Raw genomic sequence first — 26,613 nt, 5'->3', positions numbered from 1 at the left:
GTTCTCTACAGATGAGGGGACAGACATAGGCTCCACTGAGCCCCGGGAACTGAGGCATTTCTAACTATATACAGAACTACAGGGCATTCAACTGGTGGTGATTCATCTGATTACATATGGTATCTGCCCATTCCACCCACAGTGAAGGGAAGAGATAGGAAATGTGTAGCATTTGCATGGACCAAGGGGCAGAGGTGATAATGCTGGCATTTTTTGAAATAATCTAGTGATGAAACCATTCAGGCGGAAAATTGAAGATTTGATTCCAGTCTCAGCACAGGCAGGTCTAAATTTACAGTGTAGGGTACTAGTGCTGGGCTTTTTTGATCTAGATTTTAGACACAGAGGTTTCAAATGCAATACAGCTTAATGAAAAAATGGAGGTGTCTATCTATCTATCTATCTGTCTATCTATCTATCTATCTATCTATCTATCTATCTATCTATCTATCCATCCTTATGGGCATGTATATAAACTACACACACCCTTAAACACAAAATAGATATTCTGGAGAGCTAAATTTGATGCATTTCTTCCCAACTGTATGCCATAAATGATAAATGGAATACCCTGTTTGATTCTGCCTTTGGCTCAAGGACTCAGTGCAAAAGATGGCTTAGAAAGCACAGCCAGGAACCCAAGTTGTAGCATTAAGTGTTTCTAAAGTCTGCAGCCCAGGGCTCTCATTTCCTAAATGATTTTTTCAAGAACTCATCCTCTATAGAGAAAGTTAGTCAGCTGTTCACTGAAACCAATTTGCAGGAGCTTCTAGGCTGATGACATACATGCATCTATCTCCCCAGAAAAGGTAACTCCTAAGCATGTATGAAGCATAAGGAGAGTTGGGCATCATTTAAGAAATAGTAGGCAGTTTTGGAAAGTATGGAAAACATCTTGACTTTTCTAGGACCTGGTTAGGACTTAAGCAGAACAGGTAACAATGGATTTTTGCAAGTTTTCTGCAGTTGTGAAGAAATGGCAGCAAATGTTATGACTCAAAGGAAGGGAACACTTTTACACTGTGAGGGTGAGAGAGCACTGGCACAGATTGCCCAGGGAGGATGTGGAGCCTTGAAGAGCCCTTCCTCCAGCCTTGAAGACATTGAAAATCTAGACACAGTTCTGAGCAAACAGCTCAAGGTGTCCCTGCTTGAACAGGGGGCTGGATCTGATGACCTCCAGAGGTCCCTTCCAATCCCTGCCATTCTCTGATTCTATAAATGTGTTTTAAAACAATATTGGAGTTTTTTTAATTTCACTGCAGTTATTCTCATCTCTGTTTATATATTGAGACGATACAAAAGTCCACTCAAAATTAGATACATGCTTCAGTTATAGCAGCAGTAAATAAATACAAAACCAGATAATCTTCGTATATGGCAATGTAACTACATTAATTTCATCCTTTTTATCCTGAGTAGATAATTTAATAATCCTGGATAAAAATATAAATGTAATACTTTGACAAACTTTTACTCACCTTTAGAAATTCAGTCTACTTATATAAATTATGAATAAAGTATAAATTTATAGTAGCTGGGGTTTTTTTTCTAAAAATGCCTACCTGCTCCATAAACCACTGAGTAAACTATACGCTTGGCTTGCTCTCTATCAGCATGTTTCACTTGTTCACTTGGAATCCCTTTCCTGAACAAACAAAAAAAATCACACATTTTCAATTAAAACTAAGGTGTTATCCCCACAGAAAACTTATTTAAAGTCAATAATCATTTAATAACTACAAAATTGTAAGATATGAATAGATGCACTTAAGGGATTTTGTTGTCAACCAGGAACGCACTTCTTTAAAAATTTTCATAGAGATAGTCCATAGTAAATTAAATTCTTCATTTTAATTTTAATATTCTCCTTTCCTTTTCAATTAAATTCTTGGTTAGGAAAAATCCTACTACAATATTTCTAGTTTTTCAGATTGAGGAGGATTTAATAGTGGTTCATGAGAAAAATTAATTATTTCCAGCAACAGCATTTCTTCAAGATGTGAGGGTCTAGAGACTCAAAGCATAAAGTCTGACCTAAAGCTTGTTTAAATAAGATTATTATCAGGGCTTCACTAACAGAAATATCTGGCCTTCTTTCAAGAAATGACTGATCAAAGCAAGCACTGCTTGCTCCATATGCCCTACAGAGCTCCACAATAGAGCAAGGCTCCATAAAACAGCAGCAGTGGCTGATTCTGAACTCAAAAGTGCATCCAGATTACTCCCAACCAAGTGTCCTCCTTCCCAGTTCCCATTCTCTCACCAACTGACATAACACAGTCCTACAAAAATGCTAATGGATTTAGCAATGTGAGAAATTAAAAGCTATGACTCTGCAATCATCAAGTATGTGCCACCTATAGTTTTCCTTATCAAAATGTACCTTCTGAAAGAACACTGACACTATTAACAGCTGAAAGCACCGAAAAATACTGATCATTTGGTTTAAATGGAAGGGTGTTGGGGGAAACCATATACTCATTCCCTGAAAACAAATACCGACAAAAACTGTATTTGAAACATGGAGATTAACTGATATCAGAGATACTTGATTACATCTGCACCATTTGGGAAAAAGTCTCCCCATGAGACTGTAATTTTTTTTCATAAATCCACATTTTTAAAAGCAAAGTTTTCTATGGTTTGCTATGAAAGTTTCTTTGTCATGAAAGACGATTTGTTGCAAAGGTTTTAGGTGAGGAGCTTTGCGAAAATGGTGTATTTCTCTGTATCTTCTTCAAGGAATGTTTTTCACCACTATTAAGATATTCAAACTCCTAGAAAATCAGCACAGCTACCAATTTTTGCTTGCTTACCTCATACACCGATTTCAGCCAAGCCTATGCTCAGTGCTGATATAGTTAGGCATTCGGAATGATAAACAGCAGACCCTGAATGAAATCAGATTTAAGCAAGTCTTTATGGCAGGACAGATTTTTTGAAGAGGAAAAATAAAACTGAATATAATTTCTAGCCTTCACTGGACAAAAAGTCTTTGGTTTTGCAGAAGTTCACATTGTTCCTCTGAATACCACTAACTGCTCAAAGATTAAACAAAACTTCACTGCTCAGTTTAGTTGAGAAACAAGAATAATTTAATAGTGTTTCCACCTATAATGAAGACTGTTCCCACTTAATCATTCTGCTAGTTTGAGACTCTTATAATTTACTTTCTTAGCTGTGGCAGGTCAAAAGTTCATGCATCTTTTGAATACAGTAGGTTGAGATTCCTAGTTGTACCTGAATATAAAGACAAAGTGCCAATAGGAGCTAATAAGTGCAGAATTAGGAAACTTGACATCATTAAGGATTTCCTGAAACAATCTCCAGCAGAAAGACTGCAGGAATTTCCTGAAGAACCTGGCAGAGAACTATACAGACACTTGAGAAAGCGTCGATCCCAAGGGAAAATAGAATCTGCTAAGAGAGCACATGTCATCTGAGGAGCTTTCTGACATGCAAAACTAAAACTGGGGAATGCTGAAACTGGGGAAACCCTAGAAAATGTAATCCTGCTTTCCTAATACTGCATAATTTGAATTAGAGGATTGGACAAGGAAAGAAATGGGAGAACAGCAGCAGAATTTACTTGCAGATTTACTGAAGTCAGAGGCTAGAGACCACTGAGAGGCAGTGGGCACATCAGCTGCTCACTGCTCTGGAAAAGAAGGGCCACAAGAGAAAGGAGACAGGGGGTAAGAATTGTGGTGACCTGTAAGAGGAACATACATATTTATCAGACCATGGTACTGAGGGAGACACTTGCTGGGACAAACTGGTGGTTCTAGAGAAGTTTTAGCAGTGAAAGAAGACACTAGAACTGGATTGTCTGCTGGTTATTTGATTTTGCTGGTTTGATTATGATTTTGTATTATCCAAGCTTCAGCTTGGAGGACTGACTGGAAAAAACAGAAATTGTCTTATTGCTAGAATCATGGCTGGCAGTCAACAAGCACAATAAAACCTTGCCTAACAGTTATTTGTTCAGATGTACATGCATCATGTACATGTAATTCTGGCAATTCAAAGTCACTTTGCATTTCATGGTCTGGGGCTGGTCATGAAACACACAGAAAAAATTAAAATTTCAGAGCTTTAGCTCAAATATTTCTTTCAATATAATGTTACAACCAAAATGGTCAGTCAACACCTCTGAGTGTCTCAGTGAGAAATGTGAGCACTAGACAGAGAGGCACTACATCTACCACTCTGAGTATCTGCAAATTTATGTACCACAGAAAAGAATATGTAATTATAAGGTACGAAATTGCTACATAAACCAAAACTGCTTGAGCAAACAGAAGTCATTAATTGCAACTACTCTTTTTCTTTCCTAATAAACGCTTTTTTTCTCTTTGTATTGACAATGATTGGCTTCTACTAGAGTTTTTGATTCCTTCGATAATAAAGAGAGGCATTCCTGCAGTTTGAGGTGAAGGGTGTTTATTCATTTGAATAATAAAATTAAAGAGGAGGTGTGCAGTTACTCAGAACTGCAGTAGCCATGTTAGAAATCCCCAGTGGGCTTTCTGCTTTATCCTGTTTCATTTGCAAACTAGTTTACATTTGTGATAATTGATTTGTATTAATGGGTACTGTGAGAACCTATTTCAAGATAAAACCTTTATTTTACCTTTGGACTCATCATAGAACACCATGATATTGATAAAAAGACATTGTTATCTGCATACTAGCATAAGGAATTTTTAGCAAGCGGTCCAGTGCATGAAAATACTCAGTGCTGAAGTGCAGTAGCATATAATATAGATCTTTAGTGGAAATGCATTTTTTTGAACAAATGTGAATCTGAAAAAGGAAGGTGAATGGGCATAAAGTGGTCTTAGCTGCTGGGCAGTGACACTGAGGCTGTGACTCCAGCTCACCCAGCACTGTCTGTACCGCTGGAGTAAGAAGAAGACTGTTAATGCAATGTTATAGAAATTGATGCAGGAAAAAAGCTCAGGAGGAAAAAGAATTTGCTGCAGAATTTTTGGTGGAAACAGCAAGATTCCTGAAGTCCTGCAGGAAATAAATATGCAGTTACTAGTTCTAGCATGAAACATATTTTCCCATTTTATTACATCCTTCTCATTACTCTCTCAAATATGCTGGGAAAAGTTCAAGTTCATAATCAGTATTTCCCCCATCTTCAAATCTCCAAATGTGCAGTATTTCACCTCCTACATTGCTGTATACTTGCCTACATACTTGTCTCAGGCAATTTCCACATCTCTGATTTGTTTGTCCTTTACTTTGTTTAGCACTGATTCGCAAGTACTTTGCCTTATAGTACTTCATTTGATAGACATCTCTAAGGTAGCATAAAAAACAGCCCTCAGTGCTGGAAGACATGTTCAAGTTGGCAAATCTCAGTGTCCTGGGAAGGAGTTAGCAGAGCTAAACAATCTTGGAAAGGTCTGTGAGGGCAGCAAACTACTTGCAGCCAAAAATTGCAGAATATCTAACAAACACAGTGAGAGTAGAGATACACAAATTCTTTAAAAAGATGGCTCTACCAAGAACGGAGCTGTGTGCCTAATAGGGAATAGCTGCCTACTTTTGAGAGTAAAAAACAGGGAGAAAAAATTTTCTAGCAAACAGTGAAAAAGGATAACATGAAATTATGATTATGAAACAAAGTGCAGATATGAAACAAAAGGAAGAATATATAATTTTTTGCTTCTTCAGAGAAAATACTTTGAATATTATCAAAATTTTCCAAAATTCACTATACATTTTCATTTATTCATGGGGTCTAATGGACATCTCAAAGCCTTTCTACTTAATTGCCTTAAGTCTTTAACACATATGAGCACCTAGTTTCTTTATACCCAAGAAAAATATAGCAATCATATCTGCAATTTTAACAAAGTTTAACTGTAAACAGGAATAACATAATTAATACAGAGTACACATCCCAATGGATTAATTTTTACCTGTACAGAATACTAAAAAAAAAAAAACTAACATGAATTTTAGTATACAGAAATGAGCTCACACAAAATAAACACATTAAAAAAAATAAGATTAAAGAAGCCACAAGGCATAACATATGAGTAATGGCAAAATAAAACCTTGAGAACAGGTAGAAATAGGAGGAAATCAGTCTTAAAAGAATGCGATAAGACATTCCAGAATTTCTGGGAAATGTTGTGTGGTGACGGAAGTCAACTTTTTATGCACAGGAAAAGGCAGAACAAACTCCTCAAACACAATATCTGGCAGGAATGCATTGCCTTGATCTGCATTACACTCCAGCCAAACTAAGCTCTGTCATAATAGCCATAAACCTTCGGCTGTTCTCTTGCATCTGCCAATTAATCCAAGCTGTGAATTGTTGATGTGGGAAATGAGATAGAGTGGCATTAAAGTCATTTTATATGCGGCCATTGATGTCCAATAAATGAATGAATGTATGAGTGAATACACATTTGCTCATCTGTCAGCTCTTACAGCTTTTTTTATTTTCATCAGTGAACTATATAAATCTCATTTTCAATCACCTGCTGCTTTTTAGTAACAGATGAGGGTTTTATATTCTGTAAGTTTATGCCTTGAACTCTGTGTTGGGATATGAAACAGGTATAGACAATTTATGTAATCAGTAAGATTAGAAAAGCCCAGTTTTACAGCAGCATCACTATTGGGTAAATCATGTAGGAGGTAAATTCTGAAAGTCCACTTTTTCAGTATAGCAGATCTTATATTTGAGGCAAGCAGAATATCTATAACAATGCATGTGAGTATCCAAGACATACAAAAAAAAATTGTCTACCTGTAACTCAGTTAACTCACTGCTAATGTAATGAGCAAAAATAAACAATTTTTTTGAAAGCTGCTATTCCATGACTCATGGAAAATGCTGACATGGCTCAGGCATACTTTGTCCCAGACATTTGTAAGGTATTACGCAGAAGCGAACTTGGAATTACTTTTGCCTGGCTAACTTCCGTTACAAAATAGAGAAAAGGAAGATGTTGGGAAACAGTCTCCTTGAAAACACTATCATATCAAAATATATCACTACTTTTGTCTTTTATCCATCAAGAGCCAGATATAAGATACATACAATTAGCCCATCTTTTTTCATATAGAAATGTAAAAGGTATGATGTCTATGCTTTCTATAACTACGAGACATTTACACAACTATGTTCAAAACAAAAAGTAATGAGATTTTTCACATAAGACAGCACATGGAGACAGCAGGATGAAAAGGAAAATAGAAAAATGAAATTTTTCTAGACTGCCCAGAAGAGTGGAAATACAGTTAAGATACTTTCCTGAAAATAGGAAAGAAACCTCTCCACATATAACCTGTGGACTCCAAATTTCTGCAGGTGTTCACAGCCAGGCTGGATGGGCTCTGAGTAACCTGGCCCAGTCAAGATGTCCCCTGCCTATGGTAGGGAATTGGAACTACATAATCTTTAAGGTCCTTTTCAACACAAACCATTGTAGGATTCTAGGATTCTATGAAAAAAAGCATCTACAAAGACTAAAATAAAGACTAACATCTTGCCAGAAGGGAAACAGCATGTTAAAAGTAATAAACCTTTCTGATGCAACCTAAGTATATATTAGTTTTTTGTTGTATTTTTTTAATCTATGTCACCTCTAAACACTTCTCATGTCTGATTCAGAGGTTATGTCAAATGACTGTATTTGAAAATTTATCATGACCTGGTTTGTGTGAGCTAAAAGGTTACAGAATAACACAGAGAAACTTTTCACACCATAGGACACCAGATCACAGCTCTTTCTCCGTACCTGAAGGGCAATACATAGCATTACATATATATATACCTACATATGTATATACATATACACCCCTGGCATTAGGAGAAGCAGAGCTGTCTTCCAGTAGCCACTGCACATGCTGGAGGATCTCTGGCATGAATCTCCCACATAAATACATGGGTCATGTACTTAAACTCAGAGGGAAGAGAGTCACAACATATGATTCAGGAGTTTAACATTGTGTTTTATTTAGTTAAGAGGTTTTTTTGAAGTTTTTATTTGTGCTCAACATATTCGAATGAAAGACAACAGCTGTCAGCTTGATGTCATTCTTCCCAGACTACAGCCAACTCTAAAACATTTTTGTCATTGTGTCTCTATTCCCCTTGGGTATGCCACCCTACCAAATGTGGTTTAATTTATTTTATATCTATTTAGCACCAGGAAAATCTTTATAACCCCTATAAAATACTTCTGCAAAAATCCAGAAGCACTTTACTATTTTAAAACTTCCAGTAGTTAATCATAAAATAATTTATTTTGTCTGAGGAGCCTCTATAATCCACTGCATGAAGATTTATTTCATTAGTCCTCAACCTCCTTTTAAAAAGCATGGTATCTAACTTTCATGCATTTTAAAGAAGACATGCCTTTGCAGTTTTCTATGGGGGTCAAAAGTCTTCTGTTGTTACATTTTAAAGTAGCAGGGAACCAGATAAAGCAATTGCAACAAGGTTATGTCATAAATTATAGCTATCATCAGTAACAATTTGCTGAGAGATTAATTTAGGATTGAAGTGATCCATTATCTTTATTAAGATATTTACTGGCATGTTGCTGTTTCAGGTATGAGATACTGAAGAGATTAATTAGATGGCATTTATTTTTCAGTGCTCTTCATTAGAAAAAGGCCACTCAGAAGATTTTTCTGTAAAAATGCACAATTCTGGACATATGTCAGCTGGAACAGAAAGTCCCTGACACTGACATAGGCTCTTGAAAGAGAACACCTTACCCTTCACCTTGCCTCTCCTTCACCCCTATAGGGAAAAAAAAAAAAAGGCTTTCACCACACATACCCATAGACTTTTCATTTCTGAGTCACAAGGGCAGTCTTATCTTAGGGTCTCTGGGTCTATGACTACAGAAGAGAAGGAAGTCAGGGTAACTAACTCCTCCTGTCAGTTGCCAGTGTGAGTATCGACAGTGATGGGCACCATCACAGAAAGAACTAATAATTGTTAATGGATTAAGGGCTCTATGCAAACCGGGATGGCATAAAATTTCTCAGAGGCCATTTGTATAAAACAACAGGGATCAAATGCAAATTAATGCCCTTGGAGTTCTTTCTTTACTTATCACAAATACTGTCAAAGGTTTTCTTCAAGCAGCTTCAAATAGTTAAAACAGAACAGCAGTCCATTTGGGAGATGACACAGGCAGCTGCAGCAGAGCATCAAATAATTACACATCTTGGACCTGTCAAAAGTCTCATAAAGAAATAGAGGGACCTTCAGAGCAGCCTTTAGATAAATACCAGGAAAGTGAAACAGAAAGAACAGAGTTCTTAGCATATAATCAAAAGCTGATGTAATGCCATATCATATACTACACAGAACAAAACATGGAGCTATCATATTGTTACAACAATGTATAGTTTGCTCAGGAAAAACAGGCAGGGGAAGAGAGGAGATAACACACTGCATCAAATTACATCCACATGACACAGGAAAAAAAATAAGAGACAGACTTTGAAATATCTTGGATGAGCAATCAAAAAAGGAAGAAATCAGTCATTCTATATATAAGGGTCTTGAACAAATTCTGCTGAGAAGGACATCTTTTTCAATCTTCTCTATAAACACTTCTTTCAGCTTAAATTTCTACCATGCCTTGGGTCAACACTGAACTAAAGGCAAAAGTAAACACGAAGAACGAATTGCTGTGACATTCTTGATTTCATCAAAATTTAGCTTGCCACTAGAGTTGAAGTTAAGTTAAATGGAATAAACAGAAATATTTTATTGAGCTCTGGAGTGCACTCATAAAACAGAGCATTTTATCCAAAGTCACTCTAGAAGGACATGACTGTTTGGAGATAAGAGTTTCATACACAACAAAACCTTTCTATGAAATTAGCAATGCCAAAAGTTATCAGACACCACAAAACACTGCGGACTATCCAGCCTACTCAGAGATTACTAGCTCTCTAGTTTCTGTGCTCATTGTGGTGGTGGCAATTGTAAAACTTTATTTTTTAGTTACTCTAGAAAGATAAGAAAGCATTTAATGTGCAATAATAATAAGCTTCCAGTGTGACATAAAATTAAGCTGTCTGCTTAAACTTCTAGTTAACTGCCTGGTTTATTTAAAGCTTCTGAAACAAAAGCCATTATGCTTCCTGAAGACTTTATTCCCTCTGCTTTTTCTGCCAGTCTAAACTAAAGGCACAGCTGCACTTCTACAAGGCAGTGCAAGGTGAAATTTCCACAGGTTGCCATATAGATTGTCAGAGCACTAAGTAAGACAAGTGCCTTTGATATTTCATTAATATCAACTATTGCAAATGAGCTTCAAAACACATAGAAATCTCTTCGATGCAAAAGTAACACTGTTGATATATTCCACACCAACATCCATGAGGCGTTGAAGTTGGAGCTTAAAACATTTTAAAACTCTGATTCTGAGAAGGCAAACTGAACATCTTCCCCTTTTACTACACACAGAAGCTGCAGGAGCTGCAAGTGACACAGCCTCACTCACAACTTTTTTACCAAACAAGTTATTAAATACCAGATTTATAATGAGTAGTACCTGTATATAGTACCTGTCCCTGAATGACTTGACTTGAAAGAGCATGCTTTCCCATTCAAACTGAAATTGTATCTCAACTGCATGTAAGAAACAAATTACTGATTCCACACTTTTTATCAGTATCATTCTAAATAAAGGTACAAGATGAGAGATATTTTAGATATTGATCAGAATTTAAATTATATATATATAACAAAAAAATCTTCTTCAGAATCTACTTCACCAAAGGAAAGTAAGTAGAAGCCTTGAAACCAACTAAAAATTTTAACAGGATTATAAAACCAGCTGAATAAATGATAATGAAAGAAATGTTATATTAACCCTTAGTGAGTGTCCTAGCAGGCAGCACTGAGCTTAGGATTTCCTGATTTACAGTGAATCAATACAGACTGAGGTACAGAACCACACTTCAGAGCTGAAGGATCACAACATAGTCACACACTTCTAAACAGAGACTTCAGCAGAGATGCTCAGCTACACTTATTTAATGGGGCTGACATGCAATACACAGGAAAACTTCTTTCCATTCTCATCAAAGAATTCTAGAAGTAACACTAATTATTCTCCAGGGAAGAGTAGACATGATTGTAACTTGTCTTAGTACTGCAAAAGTTTCACATTTTCTATGTGCTCAGTGGCATGGAATGTCTCTTCTTCATTGCAACTCCAAAACCAAAGATTTTGCCTTTTTGAAATGGATGAAGTGAAATGAATTAACTCAAATTCACTTCAAACTTAACATTTAGTTCATAAAAAGGGGAGAAATTAATGAACCCAAGGGACCACATGTCCTAGAAGATTAGAAGTGTATGAAATAGCCTGGATTATCTAAAAAATCTTTAAACAAATATGGGGCTCTAAGAACCGTACACCGGTATAGCTCATTATTTAGACAAAGAACAAAACTGAGAAAGCTCTGCCTGGGGGAGAGGGAACTGTATATCTGCTACCCGGGACAGGAGGAGAGCTAAAACTTTTCCTGTTTCCTTAGTAAAAATCCACCTGGATAAGCATGATTATTTAATTATTCCTTAATCACCTAACAAACACACAGGTGACATCTCTTGATTAAAAATGACTCTATTCAAGTTTGTTGATATTATTTTCATAAAATTAATACAGAAGGACAAATATTCATATCTGTTTAAAAACCATTCAGCTACAGATATGGTGTTCACTTCTCAGAAATCTATTTATCTTATCCTTGATTAACTGGCCTTTGCTCTTGCTATTTGAGTAGGCAGTCTAACTGAATTTCATATCTGCTATACCATACAGTTATACGAATTAACCTGAAAAAATAATATTTTGCGGAGGATTAATCTTTAATCTATTTAATACAAAGAATGTATTTGAAACAAAGTTGTATGAAATGGATTTGGGCAGGTGTATATATATTTAGTCAGCCTACCACCAAGCATTTGTTAATACTTGACCTTATCTTTTTGAAACAGACCCAGTTATCTTTCTGTATTAATTCAGCCCATGAGGACTCATTTTGATTAATTTCAGGAATATCCAAAATATCTCTGCTTATTTCCTGTGTTCTTCAGAACTCAGCAGGATATCAGCAGGTAGAGCTATTGTCAGGAAATAACCTGAATTGCCAAGAGGCTGGAAAAACAAGAGTTCCTATTTTGACACAGTTCCTACCAGACCAACTGCCAGTATGCAACAGTTGGCTCACCTGGCCATCACTGGATATAATCAGCTCCGTGAATTCCCTGCTTGGCAGGTGGTAAAAGAAATAAAATTTCACTTCCTGCAGGAAGACATTCTGCGAAAGAACAAACCAAACCTTTCTGCACCATTGTCTTTTTATTCAAGGATGGCTGAACTTATTTTTTTTAAAAAAAGACAACCCAAAAACATAACAAAAAGCCTTTTCTCCTTTCAACAAGCTAATTCCAAGTAGCTCTGTGCTTTCCTTCTCTCTAGGCTTTTTCTTAAGTAATTTCCAAAATCAGAATGTCAGTCTCTAACAAAACAGTTCAGAACAGATATTATCATGATCCCAGCAATACCAGCTGAAGCGAGATGAACTTCTGTGTTCACAACATTTTATAAACAGTCTGCAGTTCCCAAGGTTATTGGAAATTAAGTGTTCAAGTTCCTCTGATTGTGGCAAGGACAGTATAAGCTAAAGACCCTTCCACGTCTTAAAAGCATCAGCCAACCAAGCCTGTGCTATAAAAACAGAAAGAAATGTTTTTCAAAATGATTAGTGGTAAAGCATTTATAAACCCCTTGGATTATATAATTATGGGATAATTACACACCTTTTTATTTTAGATATAAAATGCCATGGCTACAAAGACATAATGAGGTATATCCTCTTATCTGCAGTCAATTTTTTTAACTCTCTGAAAGCCACCCAGACTAAGATGAACAATTATTATGTCCAGTACTTACTGGAAGGTACATTCAATACCTGGAAGAAGCACAGGTATTCATGCTGTTCTCCACCACCACAGAAAAGAAATAACTAATAGCATGAATATGAGGAAACAGATGACAGATGAGAGAGAAGGGAGTATGTTCTGGTTTGGATTTACAAAACTCAGACCTCAATGTGAAACTGGAGCAGGTAGACCACTATCAAATTCTCCAGCCTTCTTTCAAACACTGCCATGACTGTAAGCATTGCACACAACTGCCACAAACTGTCCTTTCATTGGTATAATTAGAGTAAAGATCACCCTTAAAGAGAATCCACTAATTACCTTGTTACTTTAATTCACCATCAGTAGTTAATGTGTACAGGTTAAATTACAGTTCAGAGCTAGAAATTGATACTTTAAAGGGAATGCCTGTTTCCATACTGGAATGGCAGCAGCTGTCAGTTTATTCAAATTATTATGCCTTTTAATACACAACACATCTGTATATTGAACAGTATTAGAGCTATTCCTCTACTACATAGTACTACACAAGTATTTTTAATACAGATTATTTAAATTTCTCTACTCTCCCATTCTTTTAGCTTTTAGAATTTAAGGAAAACTCATTGCATACAGGCAAACTTTTTGTATGTTCTCTGATTCATACTCTGATTTCCATACTGAAAATAATTAGAGTACAACTCTCTCACCATGCTATTTATTAAAAGCATTTTTCTGAAGCATAGACCAACTTGGGTATCATTACAATGGATCTACAGACTATCCATAACACAGAATATATGACAGAAAATATCCAGGTAATTTATTACTGCATGGAAAAGTTTGTGCACAGGGACAATTATCTTTCTGCTCTCACATAATTGAAAATACACACTTTATAGTAGTTATAAATTCATGTTTGCAAATAGATCATAATGTAAGCAATTTACTAAATATCTTTCTTAATTTCTCCCCTTCTCAAATAGCAAATATCATCTAAAGAAGAGGTGTATTTACCATGAGAAGGTAACAGTAAATCAATACAAACAATCTAGAAATATTATTAAATCTCAGAGAAGTAATGTGGTCAAGACAATGTTGTTTCATATGCTAGTATTACCCCTAGAGACTATAAATCACCTGGGTATTCCCTTTCCTAAATTTCTGGATATAAGAGTATTGGACTTTCACTTCAACCCATTTGCAACAAATCTACTTACAGGGTCTTTTCCTCTGAACCTCTTGGTTTATGAAGATATAGTCTACATGTTTTACCATCTTAGTTCATAGTTATAATTTAGAAAGGGCAAAATGGTCTCATAAATCTGCTAGGCCATTTATGACAGATACATCAATGTTCTATTTCAGGCTTGAGAACATAAAACATAGAACATAAATATCATTTGCAGATATTAGGAGTATCTGTAGCAAATACTGGATCACATTGACTACATCTTCAAGCTTAAATTGACTAAGCTTGTTCAGAGCCAAAAATAACAGAGCTGCATTTGTATGGCCAGGCTGCCCTCAGGACCCTTGATGGAGGGAGGGCACCATTGTGCTCTGCTGGATGCAGCTGAACTTGTAACTGCTGGAATCTCCAGTTGTCTGAGATAGATTCTAAAGAAAGAAATTAAAGAACCCAAATATTTTAAGTATGGATTAATGCTCCAATCATAGGAACTCTGAAGCAGTACTATCCCCATTCAAAAAAGCACTCAGGCAGGAAAGTAGGCAGAAGTCAGATTGGATGAAACCCCACATTATGGTGTGTTTGAGTGCTTAGCTAAATCAAGATACTTTTCCTGGTTTTTGACTCAGTGTGGTCAATATGTGAGTATATACTATGATGGAGGAAGAACAACCTACTGAGAAGGATGACAAAAGAACAGTATGGAAGAGATTGGTAATCATTACACCTCAAATTAAGAAATTCTGCGAAGAAAGTACAGACTACCTAAAAGACTAAACTTATTTCTCAGCATCTATTTTTGGAAGTGATTTTAACATATGCACATCAACAGCATTTTAAGTACAATTATCTATTTTTCATTTATTTTATAAAAGCTAAAGAAGTGAAAGTTCACATTGAGGTTTGTCATTTGGATGTCTAATGGCAGTTAGGTCTCTTGGCTGGTCAGACAGCTGCCAGGACAGCTCTCATCACCTTCAGTGCCAGGATGATGATTTGGATTTAAAAGGATTATGACTGTCAGAGGGCATCAAGGCAACATAGCACAAGGTGAACTTGCAGGTAGCTAGAAACCATTTTATCATGAATTTTCAAAACTTTAGGCATGCCTTGAAACTTCGCTATGTGTTCAGTGTGTCATCAATGTAATGCACTCTTGGTGTCGTAATAGCAGGTGTTGACCTGTCTTTAAGGCTTTTTCTTTGTAGGACATAACAGAGCACTCACTGTAATATAATTCTGGTAATACCTTACCATCATCATCACAGGAGAACAGGAGGAAGAGCAATAAGCATATAAAAGTAAACATCAAAATCTCTATCCATCTTAGATCTAGCTGGGGCAACTATGTTAGATGACCAGAAAATATATTGGCTGTACGAGACAGGGATGAGCAAGCTAGTCTAGTGGAAGATATCCCTGCCATTGCAAGGGGATGGACTAGATGATCTTTAATGGCCCCACCCAACACAAACCATTCTGTGCTTCTGTGGTAGTTAACTGCAGCTTTTGATGGTTTCAGCTGAATAGCCAGTTCTGCCAAAGAGAATACAGAATACTTCAAAAACTCTCTACAGCAAGCTGTGTCTCCAGCAAACAGCTGAGCACAGAGTGGAGGAGCTGAGTTACTCCTGAAATAAGTTGTCCCTGCAAGCTCACCAGAGCAGCACAAGATCCCAGCCCAGCCTGGCCAGGAGCGTTACCTCTCACTGGGGTTGGTGGTTTGGGCAGTGTGCTGCTCATGACTGAATTTTGGCATGGAAGTTAATACCTCCACTCAGCCCTTTACTACCATGTACAGACAGTGGGGGCTGACACACACCTACGCATCTCCATCTGCTCTTCTGACCAGGGTAAATATTCCATATGAACAATGTTTAACAGAAACATGGATCCAACAGGGTTCCAAGAGAGATGCATCTCTAAGGCACCAGAGATAGGCTGAGTCACAGAATACCTAAACAAATTATGAAAGGAAAGCTTTTATACATAAGAGAACTTAATTTAATCAGAAATTCATAGGGTTCACTTCTTTGCAGAAGCTTCCCACCCATGTGTATTTCCTGCCAAATGCTATGAAATGTCTGTGAAAGTTTTTAAAAAGGTTGTATTTCAGATAGAAGGGTTTAGTCTGAAGGGCAGCTAAGGAAAGGAGTTATGTTTCAGTGAAGAAGCCATGAAGTTTAGAAAAAATAAGTGAACAAAACGATATAAAACTTGGCTGGACTCTGGAGTATGGATTCAGATTCTCAGATTTCTATCCAATAATGTATCCTTTTCTATTTATGATTTAATATTAATCAGACTAAGGATTTTTAGATATAAAAAACCTGCTAAAAGACACCACCTGACATGCATTCAGAAGCTGATATGCTACTAGATACTAACACTAACTTAATTTTTTGTCTTTGAAGAGGGAGCTTCAGAAACAAATCCATTATTTTTAGATCTCTTAGAGAAAAAATCTTTTTTTGTAAAGGTTTTTCCAATTGTACAAAATACGTCAGGAAAGATTTACAAATAGTAGCAACATGCAATTCCTTCAAACAGAACAAAACATTTGCCAAGCCCATTGGTGTATCAGTTGCACAGATTTTAAAGGATTAAGACCCAGAGAAAACTGGACGACCAAGAAGAGATAAAAGTTTTGTTGTTTATTTTGTTCTTCTCATAACTCATTCTAATACCAGTGATCAGAATCAACTACAGTTAAGTCAATTGACTAATTTTTGGCCCTGAAGATTTTATTTATCAATAGCAGACCATGAGAGATGAATAAATATCCAAAATGAGAAAATATTTGTGAAGCCTGTAATTTTTTACCTTCTCTTTGGTGCCAAAGAAATTAAGGACAACTTTCAAAAATCCAAGATGAGTTCAGTAGGAGCTGACCCTACAGGAGGAATTCAATTTGTCAGAACAAATACAGATGTCTACATTTAAGCTGGCCATCCCAGACCTACTTTGTTCTCAATGGTGAGAAGTCAACACTTTTATTGTGCGATTGATCTTATTACACAGGGCATATCAGCAGTCAGCCAAATGAATCTCTCCAAGTACATGACAGATGTCCAAGTTTAGATGAGATTAAACATGCCCTTTGTGTTTCTGTGACTCATAAGTCATCTAATAGATTCAATAGAAAGTTTCTTCCAAGCATTAGCTTTACTGAAGCTTAAGAGTCAGCAGAATCATTATGTAATGATTTTGTAGACACACCATGACAATTCTGTCTGATAAAAATATTTGCCTGTAATATTTCATTAAATTTAAAGTTACCGTGTAGCAACTGCAAGAGGTTGACGGCTGCCAAGAGCCATGAGATTGCTGAATAGAATGGTATTGCTGGAGCCGTGCCCAGAGCTGAGACAAAATTTGACTCATCCTCATGCATACATTTCCAATAAACCATCAAACTAAAATAAGGATTTAACTCCATCATGAGGTTCTAGCGATACCATGTTAGAGCTAAGAATTTATTACAGTATCAAGAGAAGCTAAGAAACTCTAGAAGAAAGGCGATCTTTCTGAAGATATATTTGATGGAATGTTTGTGGCCTTTATTTTTGTTCTCCCAGAATGCACATGCCTGGAGCACTGGTTCAGTTGTTGGCAGCAGGATAATTATATTGTGAGCTCCATTTTGTTTCTTTGTACGACTTCAGAGCATATTAACAAATACACCCCAGCCCTGGATGTGCTCAAGGCCAGGTAGGATGGGGTTTGGAGAGACCTTGGCTTGAGGAAGGTGTCCTTGCCTGTGAAAGGGGGACTGGAACCTGATGGTCTTTAAGGTCCCTTCCAACCCAAACCATTCTAGGATTCTAAGATTCTGTAAACTACAGAAGTGTGTAGGAAATATCATGTTTAGGAAGACTATGCCTGCAAAAATTTAGAAACTGTAGGATGAGAACCGAGCTCAGTCAATCATAGGTATTTTTGCTTTAATTTTCAGTTAACAATCTTTCAACTAAAATAGATAAAACAGAGGGTGAGACAAAGAGAAAATAAGCAAATTACATAGTATTTACATGAACTTCAGTCTGTTTAAACAGCTTTATGCTACAGCATTTTATTCAATCTTTTCTGACCTATTTGTTGAAGCCGCAAGTTTCTTGACATCTATCCTGTCACTTAATGAATGCTCATGCACTTTTGAGTACAAGGGAGTCCTGGTCTCAAGTGAGATTTTTAGGCATCACCATGACACAAGAACAATACAAAATATCTTCAACAGCTAAGTGACTAATATTCCATCTTTTTTTGATAGTTAATCTTTTAATCAGCATACTGAAGAGATCAGTAAATAATTATATAGATACGGAGATTAAAAAAAACCTACCTTTTTAAAAATTATTGGGGTAACACTTTTTCCAAGTCATTCCATAATATGGAAGCACTAAACCCTTTTAGTTCAAAAGACATCCCATAAGCTCTAGCCTCTGTTTCTTAAATATATGTAATTTGATTCCAATACTTCTATTGGGTAGCTAAGTAAATTTCAAAAATTTATTGAGAAAAAAAACTTTTACTGGGAAAAGCTGTTCTGCAGTTTTTCAGATAGATAAACTCTCTAACTGCTGCTCTGGATTTTTAAAAATAATTGGTTAAAAATAATACAAGGAGAAAGTTACCAGCAACCACAGTTCACAGTACATCATGGCATCAACTTTAGCCACAAGGGTCATGCAGCCCAGTTGGATAGCAGCACTTTGATATGTGGTAATTAACCACAGCAGAGAAGAAAAGGCTCAGAAAGACAGAAGGGAATTCAGGCTGTTAAAATAGTATGAATAACATATATTGTAACAAAATACTCTATTTTGTTATCATTATGCAGTAATGCAATAGCTTAGGTTATTCTTAATATTTTATCTAATTACTACTAAAATATGCAACATTTAATCTTACCACTGAGAAGCCAGTGTAGCAAAGATATCAGTGATTTCAGGTTCTTGGAACAGTTTCAGAAGTTCTGGTTCAGATGATAAGTCAGCAAGGATCCTTAACTCAATATGGGAAAAGTCTAGAAAACAGTGTTAAAATGCATCTATTGCTCTAAAATAAAAACATACCTGCATTTTAACCAGACTATCACAAATTAAAATGTAAGCCTGGAGTATTCAATCACTTCTTCATGCTCAAAAAAGACAGATGCCTGTAAAAAGCTGGCATAAAGCTAAAGATGTTATATTCCAGCTATGGATCACAAAGTGCCTCAATCCTTCATTATCTTCAGGTGTCAATAAATCTTATTAACTCTACTCACAAGGCTTAAACATCATCCACTTCCAAAGCCTAATAAGGAATACACATCATATAACAATATTAATTGTTACTAAGGGATTTGACAGCCTTGTAAAATATGTCATCCAAAGGAGAGGGGGAAAAAGACATGACAGAACTATGAATATTAATATGTATGAGAATAATAATTCACTGTCTCTTACCTGCCGCTAAAAATGTACATCCTTTTTTTGAAACAAACAATGTTCGTGGGGAAATAATTATTATGTCCTCTTCTTTTCCTAGAGAGGAGATACACATTTAAATCCCAAACACCAATTAAAAAATACTATGCTGCAAACCATAGGAGGTTTTATACCAAATGCATGGCTAACACCACAGAAATGGCAGTGTATGCAAAATAGCAGAGCATCAACTGCCAGCATCACAATAATTTCACTCTATCAGTCATGTACAACTTTACCTCCGCCATCCTTGCAGTATTGTTTACTTCCTTTCTCAAACCCTTCTCTAACCACAAGCTATCAAATATATACAATAACTAACATTATTCACAGATCACTTAATAAAGGATACATTCATAAAGAAAGGTCTATAAAATTACGTTATTTTTTTATCTTTGAACATGCTGCAGCAATGTGTTAATAACCAAATTCTGAGTTACAGATAGCAGGGAAACATAATACTGAGAATATACAGATGCCATAGGCATCCAAATTGTAATGACAGAAATCCTCATAATATCATAAAACACTAACACAAGGTTCAAGAAACTGAGTGCATCCAGGGAATATCATTTGACATAGTGTAGGTAGGGATGGTGGTTTGAAATGCAACAGAATCTGGTCAGCATAAAAGTGAAGAAAATAGAAAAAAATGTGTCTTGATACAGGAAAAACTTAGAAATATATTTTTGAGAAGCACATAAGATCATTAAAAAATACCTAGAAAGTTTCATGTGCTACAGTTATGTCCAGCGCCTCAGGTTTATGCTGCCCCTGCTGACACAGTTTTTTATAGCAACTTTAAAAATATACTTATAAAAATGACTCATATAGATAAAATAAAACTACTGTCAAAATTTTACATTATCTTCCATAGCCTCCTGTTTAATGACCTGTATAATTTCCAACACAGGGAGTGAACAGCTGTGAAAAGGGAAAGCTTGCCCTCAGCAGAGAACCAAGCACCACTGCCCAGCTGTGGCTACAGGGATTTAAGGAGGAGGATGTGTGTTCCAAAATCTCTCTCTTATATTTGAGTCTGTTACTGTTTCTCTCTTTATCATTTGGCTCATGCTATTTTATACTTCACTTTGATTCTCTCTGAACCACCTGCCTTAAATCCACTTCTGTTATCAAAAACAACACATTTGACAAACTAACTGGTGTTTAGTTGTGAGTGTGATTAAAATGACCCAGCTTAAACATTGACTCAGGACAGTTTTATAACCCACAAAATCATCCCCAGGATATTTAAGGTATTTAAGATTCATAATTTCATTTGGAAAAAGTGAGGGAAACAAAAAAAAACCTTAAAAGCTTTTAACTATTTAAATCAGTGCTGAAACACCAAATATTTTTTCAGGAACAACCAAAAAAGTAATTGATTTAAATGCTAATGTATAAGAAAGCATCAGTCATCTGATATTTAACGCTGGACCTATCAGTCTGTTTCAAAATATAATACCACTCAGTAAAATAATTAGATGAAACTGCCTTTTCATCTTAATAAAAACACATTTTACCTTTTATGTACTGTTTCTTTGCAATTGTAACTGGATGTTTAGAGATACCTTGAATATTCTACAAACAGGAAGAATAAAAACACTTAGTAAGTGCAAGTTTATGAAAATATGTTTAGGAACAGTTTATTACGAGCATTAGCGATATAAGTGACAAGAAGTTTTTCCCATATATTAAGAAAGATTAACCACTTTGCTTTCCAAAGGAATCTTCACACTCTGCATCTGCAGTCACTTTTGAATATTTGCTCTTCCATGAAAATTGGAAGCTTCTAAGAACAATTACTCACTTGCAGCCTTTCCAAAACCTAATCTCTGGATGCACCATAGAAAATAATCTATAATCGAAGAAAAATAATTTTCTTCTTGTTTTAACTGGTGTCTTTTATATATTGTGCATTACTTCTGAGAAAAGAATACACATGAATCTTGCCTGCAGGGCAAAGGAACTGAATATTCTTCAGCCTCTTGGATTTTTTTTCCAGGATCTATTCCTATGTTTTTGAAATGCATGATAAAATAAATAAGGAACTCTTTACTGTCTACAGCAAATTGGTCTAGTTAAAAACTAGAGCTAATTTTATCAACCAATATATAGAACTAGGATCAGCAGAAGATTTTTTTTCAATATCTGGGTTCATACACCTCCAGTAAAGTGTCAAAGATGCACATGACAATTCCTTTCTGTTATTTTGTGTCATTATGCCTCTTTATCTAGAAAAGTAACATATGACAAGAGAATGTGTATCAAGCTTTGATTTTGTCATTCCATATAATTAATTCTCAAGAAGTTCAGGAATTAGATGATCATACTAATATTATGTAATACTGGAAGTTCAGAGAGTGGGAATACTGCTATATAATTTCCAAATCAGAATGATCATTTTCTATGCAATTTTCAACTCAAAAATTGTTATTTTAAACTTGAGAGGGATGTAATCAGACAGCAAAAGCTATTGAAATTTAAAGCAGAAGCAAATGAACAAAACCCCCAAACCACAACAGTACCATTCCTAGTCTTAGTACCACCCTTAAAGATGTACAATTAAATGTATTAAAGTTGAGCACCTGCCACAGTACCCTACAGGGAGAAATAGGAAAGTACCACATAACATACAGAATATTTTCACAGCATGGGTAAGAACTAGCAACACTGCTCTCAATATCCAGAAGAAACACTTACCAACTGGAATATTTTATTCTTTAGCATCTAGAAACATTTAAAAACACAGTTGTGGCAATGCTTATGGTAATGAATATTTTAAAATAACTTTTTGAAGCAAGTGGTTATTTAATCTGTCCACAAAACTAAGACTCCTATTGACAACTATTGATTTCCACCAATAACAAGCTGGGAAGAACTAGTGCTCATTCATAGGAATAATATGCAGTCTAAGCGGCCACAGAATCTAGTAGATCTTCAGAAATTCAGAAAATTTAGCCCCTTATTATGTACCTGGACATGAATGAATGTGGAGCCTAATTTTACACACATTAAAGAAACATTTAAATTCTGACTTCTAGAACCATTCTAACAGAGGATGTAGAGGAGCTTTTCGTTTGGCTCTACAATGGTATTGTGACATGCACTTAGGTAATTTCCAGCGCAGGTTAAAATTTCTTATAGTTACTCTGACTGATATTTTTCCTTGTCTCATTAGCTTCAAAATCCTGAACAAAGTGAATTTTAAATAAAAGTATTTCAGAATCTATCAACAATATAAAAATCTTGTTTGTAGAAAAAAACAAAGCAAGATACATTGCTATCTTGTTTTCATTGAGAGTGTATGTTCAAAGTCAACGCAATTTTAAGTGTTACTAATAATTCTGGAAAACACCAGTAAGTAATTACAAGTGCAAAATGTCTTTTCACTTGTAAATTAGTTAACTCAATTTGACTAGATCTTCAGAAAAGAGGTAACTCAAGAAACAGGAGAGCTGCAATGCTCATCTTTAAACTACTGGAATAGTTTAGCACATCCCTCTCATCTAATTTTAGATTTTTTTTTTAAATTTAATTAATTATCACCACTTTGGGCTACATCATACAGCCTGTATTTTTGCTTTTATGTGTACATTTCAAGTATGCCTGCAAAACCTTCACAGATCCAATCTGAGATGTGAATGTTAGCCCTTATTGTTAGAAAAGGGTATCCACATCTTGTTAGAAGTTACAGAGAAACAAAATTGCTCTCTCTGAAAAAACCATGTTCCAACAGACAAGAAAAAATATTTGAAACAGTGGTAGAAAAGCTGGTTGTGGAAGTTAACTATTGTAATACTTCTCTTCATTGTTTCTGAGTGAGGGTGAAAAAAAAGGTTAAGCTATTCTAGTAGATGATTAACAAGAAAATCCTAGCATTATTAAAAAAAATTAAAAACGTATAAAAACAACATCATAATCCAAAATTAACTTCCAGAGGTTCCAACTGATAGGATAGATGAAACCAAAATCCCAGCTTCGATATGTCTGAAAGGCTGTGATGATCAGGGGTGATTTCTGAAGAAAGCAACTGTCATTCCTATCTTCCACAAGCACAAGAAGGAAGATGCAGAAAACTACAGACCGATGAGCTTCTCCCCAGTTCCCAGGATGATGGCACAAATAATCCTAGAAAACATCTGCAAACATATTAAAGTCAAGAAGATGATCTGGGGTAGTCACCATGGATTTAGAATGGGGAAATCATGTTTAACCAATGACAGCCTTGTGCAATGCAATAACCAGCTCTGTGGATCCAGGGAGAGCAGCAGATGTTGTTTACCTTGACTCCAGCAAGGCTTTCAAAACACTTACTCATAAAAGCCTCAGAGAAGCTGATGAAGTACAACTTAGATAAGTGGACAGTGAGATGGACTGAAACCCAGCTGAACTGCAGGTCCAAAGGGCTTTGGTGAGTGGCACAAAGACCAGCTGGAGGTCAGTCACTACTGGAGCAGCCCAGGGGCAAATAAGGCCCAACAGCTCCATCTATGACCTGGATAACAGGACTGATGCAAGCTCAGCAAGATGGCAGGCAACCTAAAACCCTGAGGAGTGCTTGACATGTCAGATGAGTGATTCAGAGGGACCTCAGGCTGGAGACAGGCTGTCAGGGTCCCACAGAGTTCACAGTCTGGAAAGAAGCTCTGCAGAAAACAACATGTGGATTGTGGTGAAGAACAAGCTGAACATGAGCCAGCAATGTGCCTTTGTACTCAGGAAGACCAACAGCATCCTGGGCTGCATCAGGAAGAGCAGCACCAGCAGGCCAAGAGGCTGATCCTTGTCCTCTACTCAGGACGCCTGACGGGAGCACATAAAGAAGATGGAGCCAGGTTCTTCTCACTGATGCCCAGGTGACAATCAGAAACCATTACAGGATGTTCCATTTGAATCTTAGAAAAACATTTTTGCTGTGTCAGTGGTCAAACACTGGAACAGGCTGCCCAGAGAAGTTCTGAAACCTCTAGCCTTGGAGATACTCAAACTCTCAAAAGAATCTCCAGCAGTCCTGGCAAGGAGGCTCAGAACTGACGGACTCTGGATGTCTCTCTTAAAGCCTCACAAACACAGCTTCAAGACTTGAAAAAACGATGCTCAAATCCATAAGAAAACTCACTATATGCAAGGAGAGTAGAATTATCAGTGATAATAAAACAATACCTAATCAAAATCAATCAAATAGACAGTTTCCCAGTTCTATGAGTTTCTTCTCAGTCAGTTAAACTTTGTTGAGCTTCCTACTTTTGGTATTCAAAATTCTACATCTTCATTTGCCACTGATTTTTTTTATTCCTTCCTAGATTAAAACCAGTATGTTATTTCAGTTATTTCCAAGGACTACAGTATATAGACATATATTGGATAAACTACATTTGAAGTCAGTGTAGTTAGATTTCACCTTATCACAGAGGCTGGTGGTTCATTTTAATTATTTCTTACTCTACATCAGGTAGGGTTGTTGATCATATTTCCTACATTCTGATTCCCTTTCCAGTTTTTTATATATTCAGCTAACCCCTACATCTCTCTTTCTCTCCATTTACATTTTCAGTAGCCTAAATTGTTATTTTGAAAAAGTAACCTCAGACAACCCCAGTTATCTCAGAATAGACATCCACGTCTGCATACAAAGGCATCAATAGTTATAAGCACTGTTTTTACTAGAAAATGGCTCATTAATCTATAACTACCCAGATCTGCATTTTTAAACCTCTATGAAATATGTAATTCTGAAAACCTACAAACTACAGGGAGGGGAACAAAGCAATGTAACAGATAGTTACTGAAATGAACACGAATGCACAGAGGTGGCTGCTGACTATTCTGTGGGCATTTGATTCTGACTAATTCCCCCACTCTTCTAAGACCTTACTTAAAAATAAGAACAGAGACAATACTACTAAGTTAACAGTATCCATTCATAAATGTATGTGTCACCAGGGGGAGTTAGACCATACAGCTAGAAGGGAGGAGTGAGACCAGGTAAAGTCATCATATACATATCCTTTGATATGGTAACCAATCTACCAGCTGTTAATGAGGCACAGTTCCAAACACTAGGGCAAAATAAAGCCATTAATTATTGTTTAACAGTGGCTACCAGTGCCAACAAACAGCAAAAGCTAGTTGCATTTTTTGTAAGCAATAAAATTTACTGAGACTGTGATCTTCTTAGATTTAATTGCTCTAAGAGTTGTTACTTCAGGAAACCAATTATTTCCTCATACTTGAGAAATACACAGATTTTCTTTTCCATTTGAATCAAAGTTCAGAGCCGCAAAATTCCAGTTTTGCTCATGAAATGTAACACTCCAGCAAAACTGAAACATTTTAAGTCTAACGTTTCTGCAGTTTCTCTTAGCAACTTCTTCTCCAGAAAGTTTATTAGAATAATTAAGCCACTACTATTCTCTTTGAACATGAACTCAGCTCTACACAAAGAAACACAAAGTAAGCTTTTAAATCCACAGCATCTGTTTGATGACTTGCACTGTAATACTTTTACAGCAGAAGTAAGACTGGTCTGTAAGACCAGACTTCATTACAATGCTAATAAGATAGGTGGATGGCAACTCCTTTAAGCTTTATATTCCAAATTTCTAATTGCATTTCTAATTGCATTTTTTTTTTAATTTCTAATTACTTCTTTTTTTTTTTTTTCTTTTAATTCTTGTTATTCTTTACTGATCCCTCTGGTTTATCTGCTTCTTCAAAATTTTCTCACTCATTTTCCTCCTCTTTCACTTGTCTTTTCTTGCTCTACATGGGACCCCACCTAGTGATAAACTGTGCCCTCACATCCAATTTAATCAGTTTGAGAAGAAATGTGACCATAGGTTCAGTGAGCTGCTTCCTTAACCATCAATACTTCACTTGCTCCGTTGTTAAAGGCCAAAGCTATTGGAGAACTAGCAAGGAAAACCATACCCAGCCCAGAAGAGCATCTTTGCAATGCAAAATGAGAAGACTGAGTCCTGGGGGCACTCACAACATCAAACCCACTCAAT

At 36.1% G+C, this 26,613-nt stretch overlaps 1 protein-coding gene across 1 annotated transcript in view; it reads right to left on the bottom strand.

Annotated features, from left to right (window-relative positions):
* POLN (DNA polymerase nu) overlaps positions 1-26,613 on the bottom strand; it is an 89,048-nt gene that overhangs the window by 32,566 nt on the left and 29,869 nt on the right. The window contains exons 16-19 of the mRNA XM_058838850.1: positions 21,124-21,181; positions 19,580-19,657; positions 19,041-19,155; positions 1,566-1,648 (exon numbers count right to left, since the gene is read on the bottom strand). Of these exons, the coding sequence (XP_058694833.1) occupies positions 1,566-1,648; positions 19,041-19,155; positions 19,580-19,657; positions 21,124-21,181 (334 nt within the window). The remainder of the gene's footprint in view (positions 1-1,565; positions 1,649-19,040; positions 19,156-19,579; positions 19,658-21,123; positions 21,182-26,613) is intronic.

The sequence above is a fragment of the Poecile atricapillus genome, chromosome 4, assembly GCF_030490865.1.
Source record: "Poecile atricapillus isolate bPoeAtr1 chromosome 4, bPoeAtr1.hap1, whole genome shotgun sequence".
Lineage (NCBI taxonomy): Eukaryota > Metazoa > Chordata > Aves > Passeriformes > Paridae > Poecile > Poecile atricapillus.
This window is presented reverse-complemented; position numbering and strand designations above follow the sequence as displayed.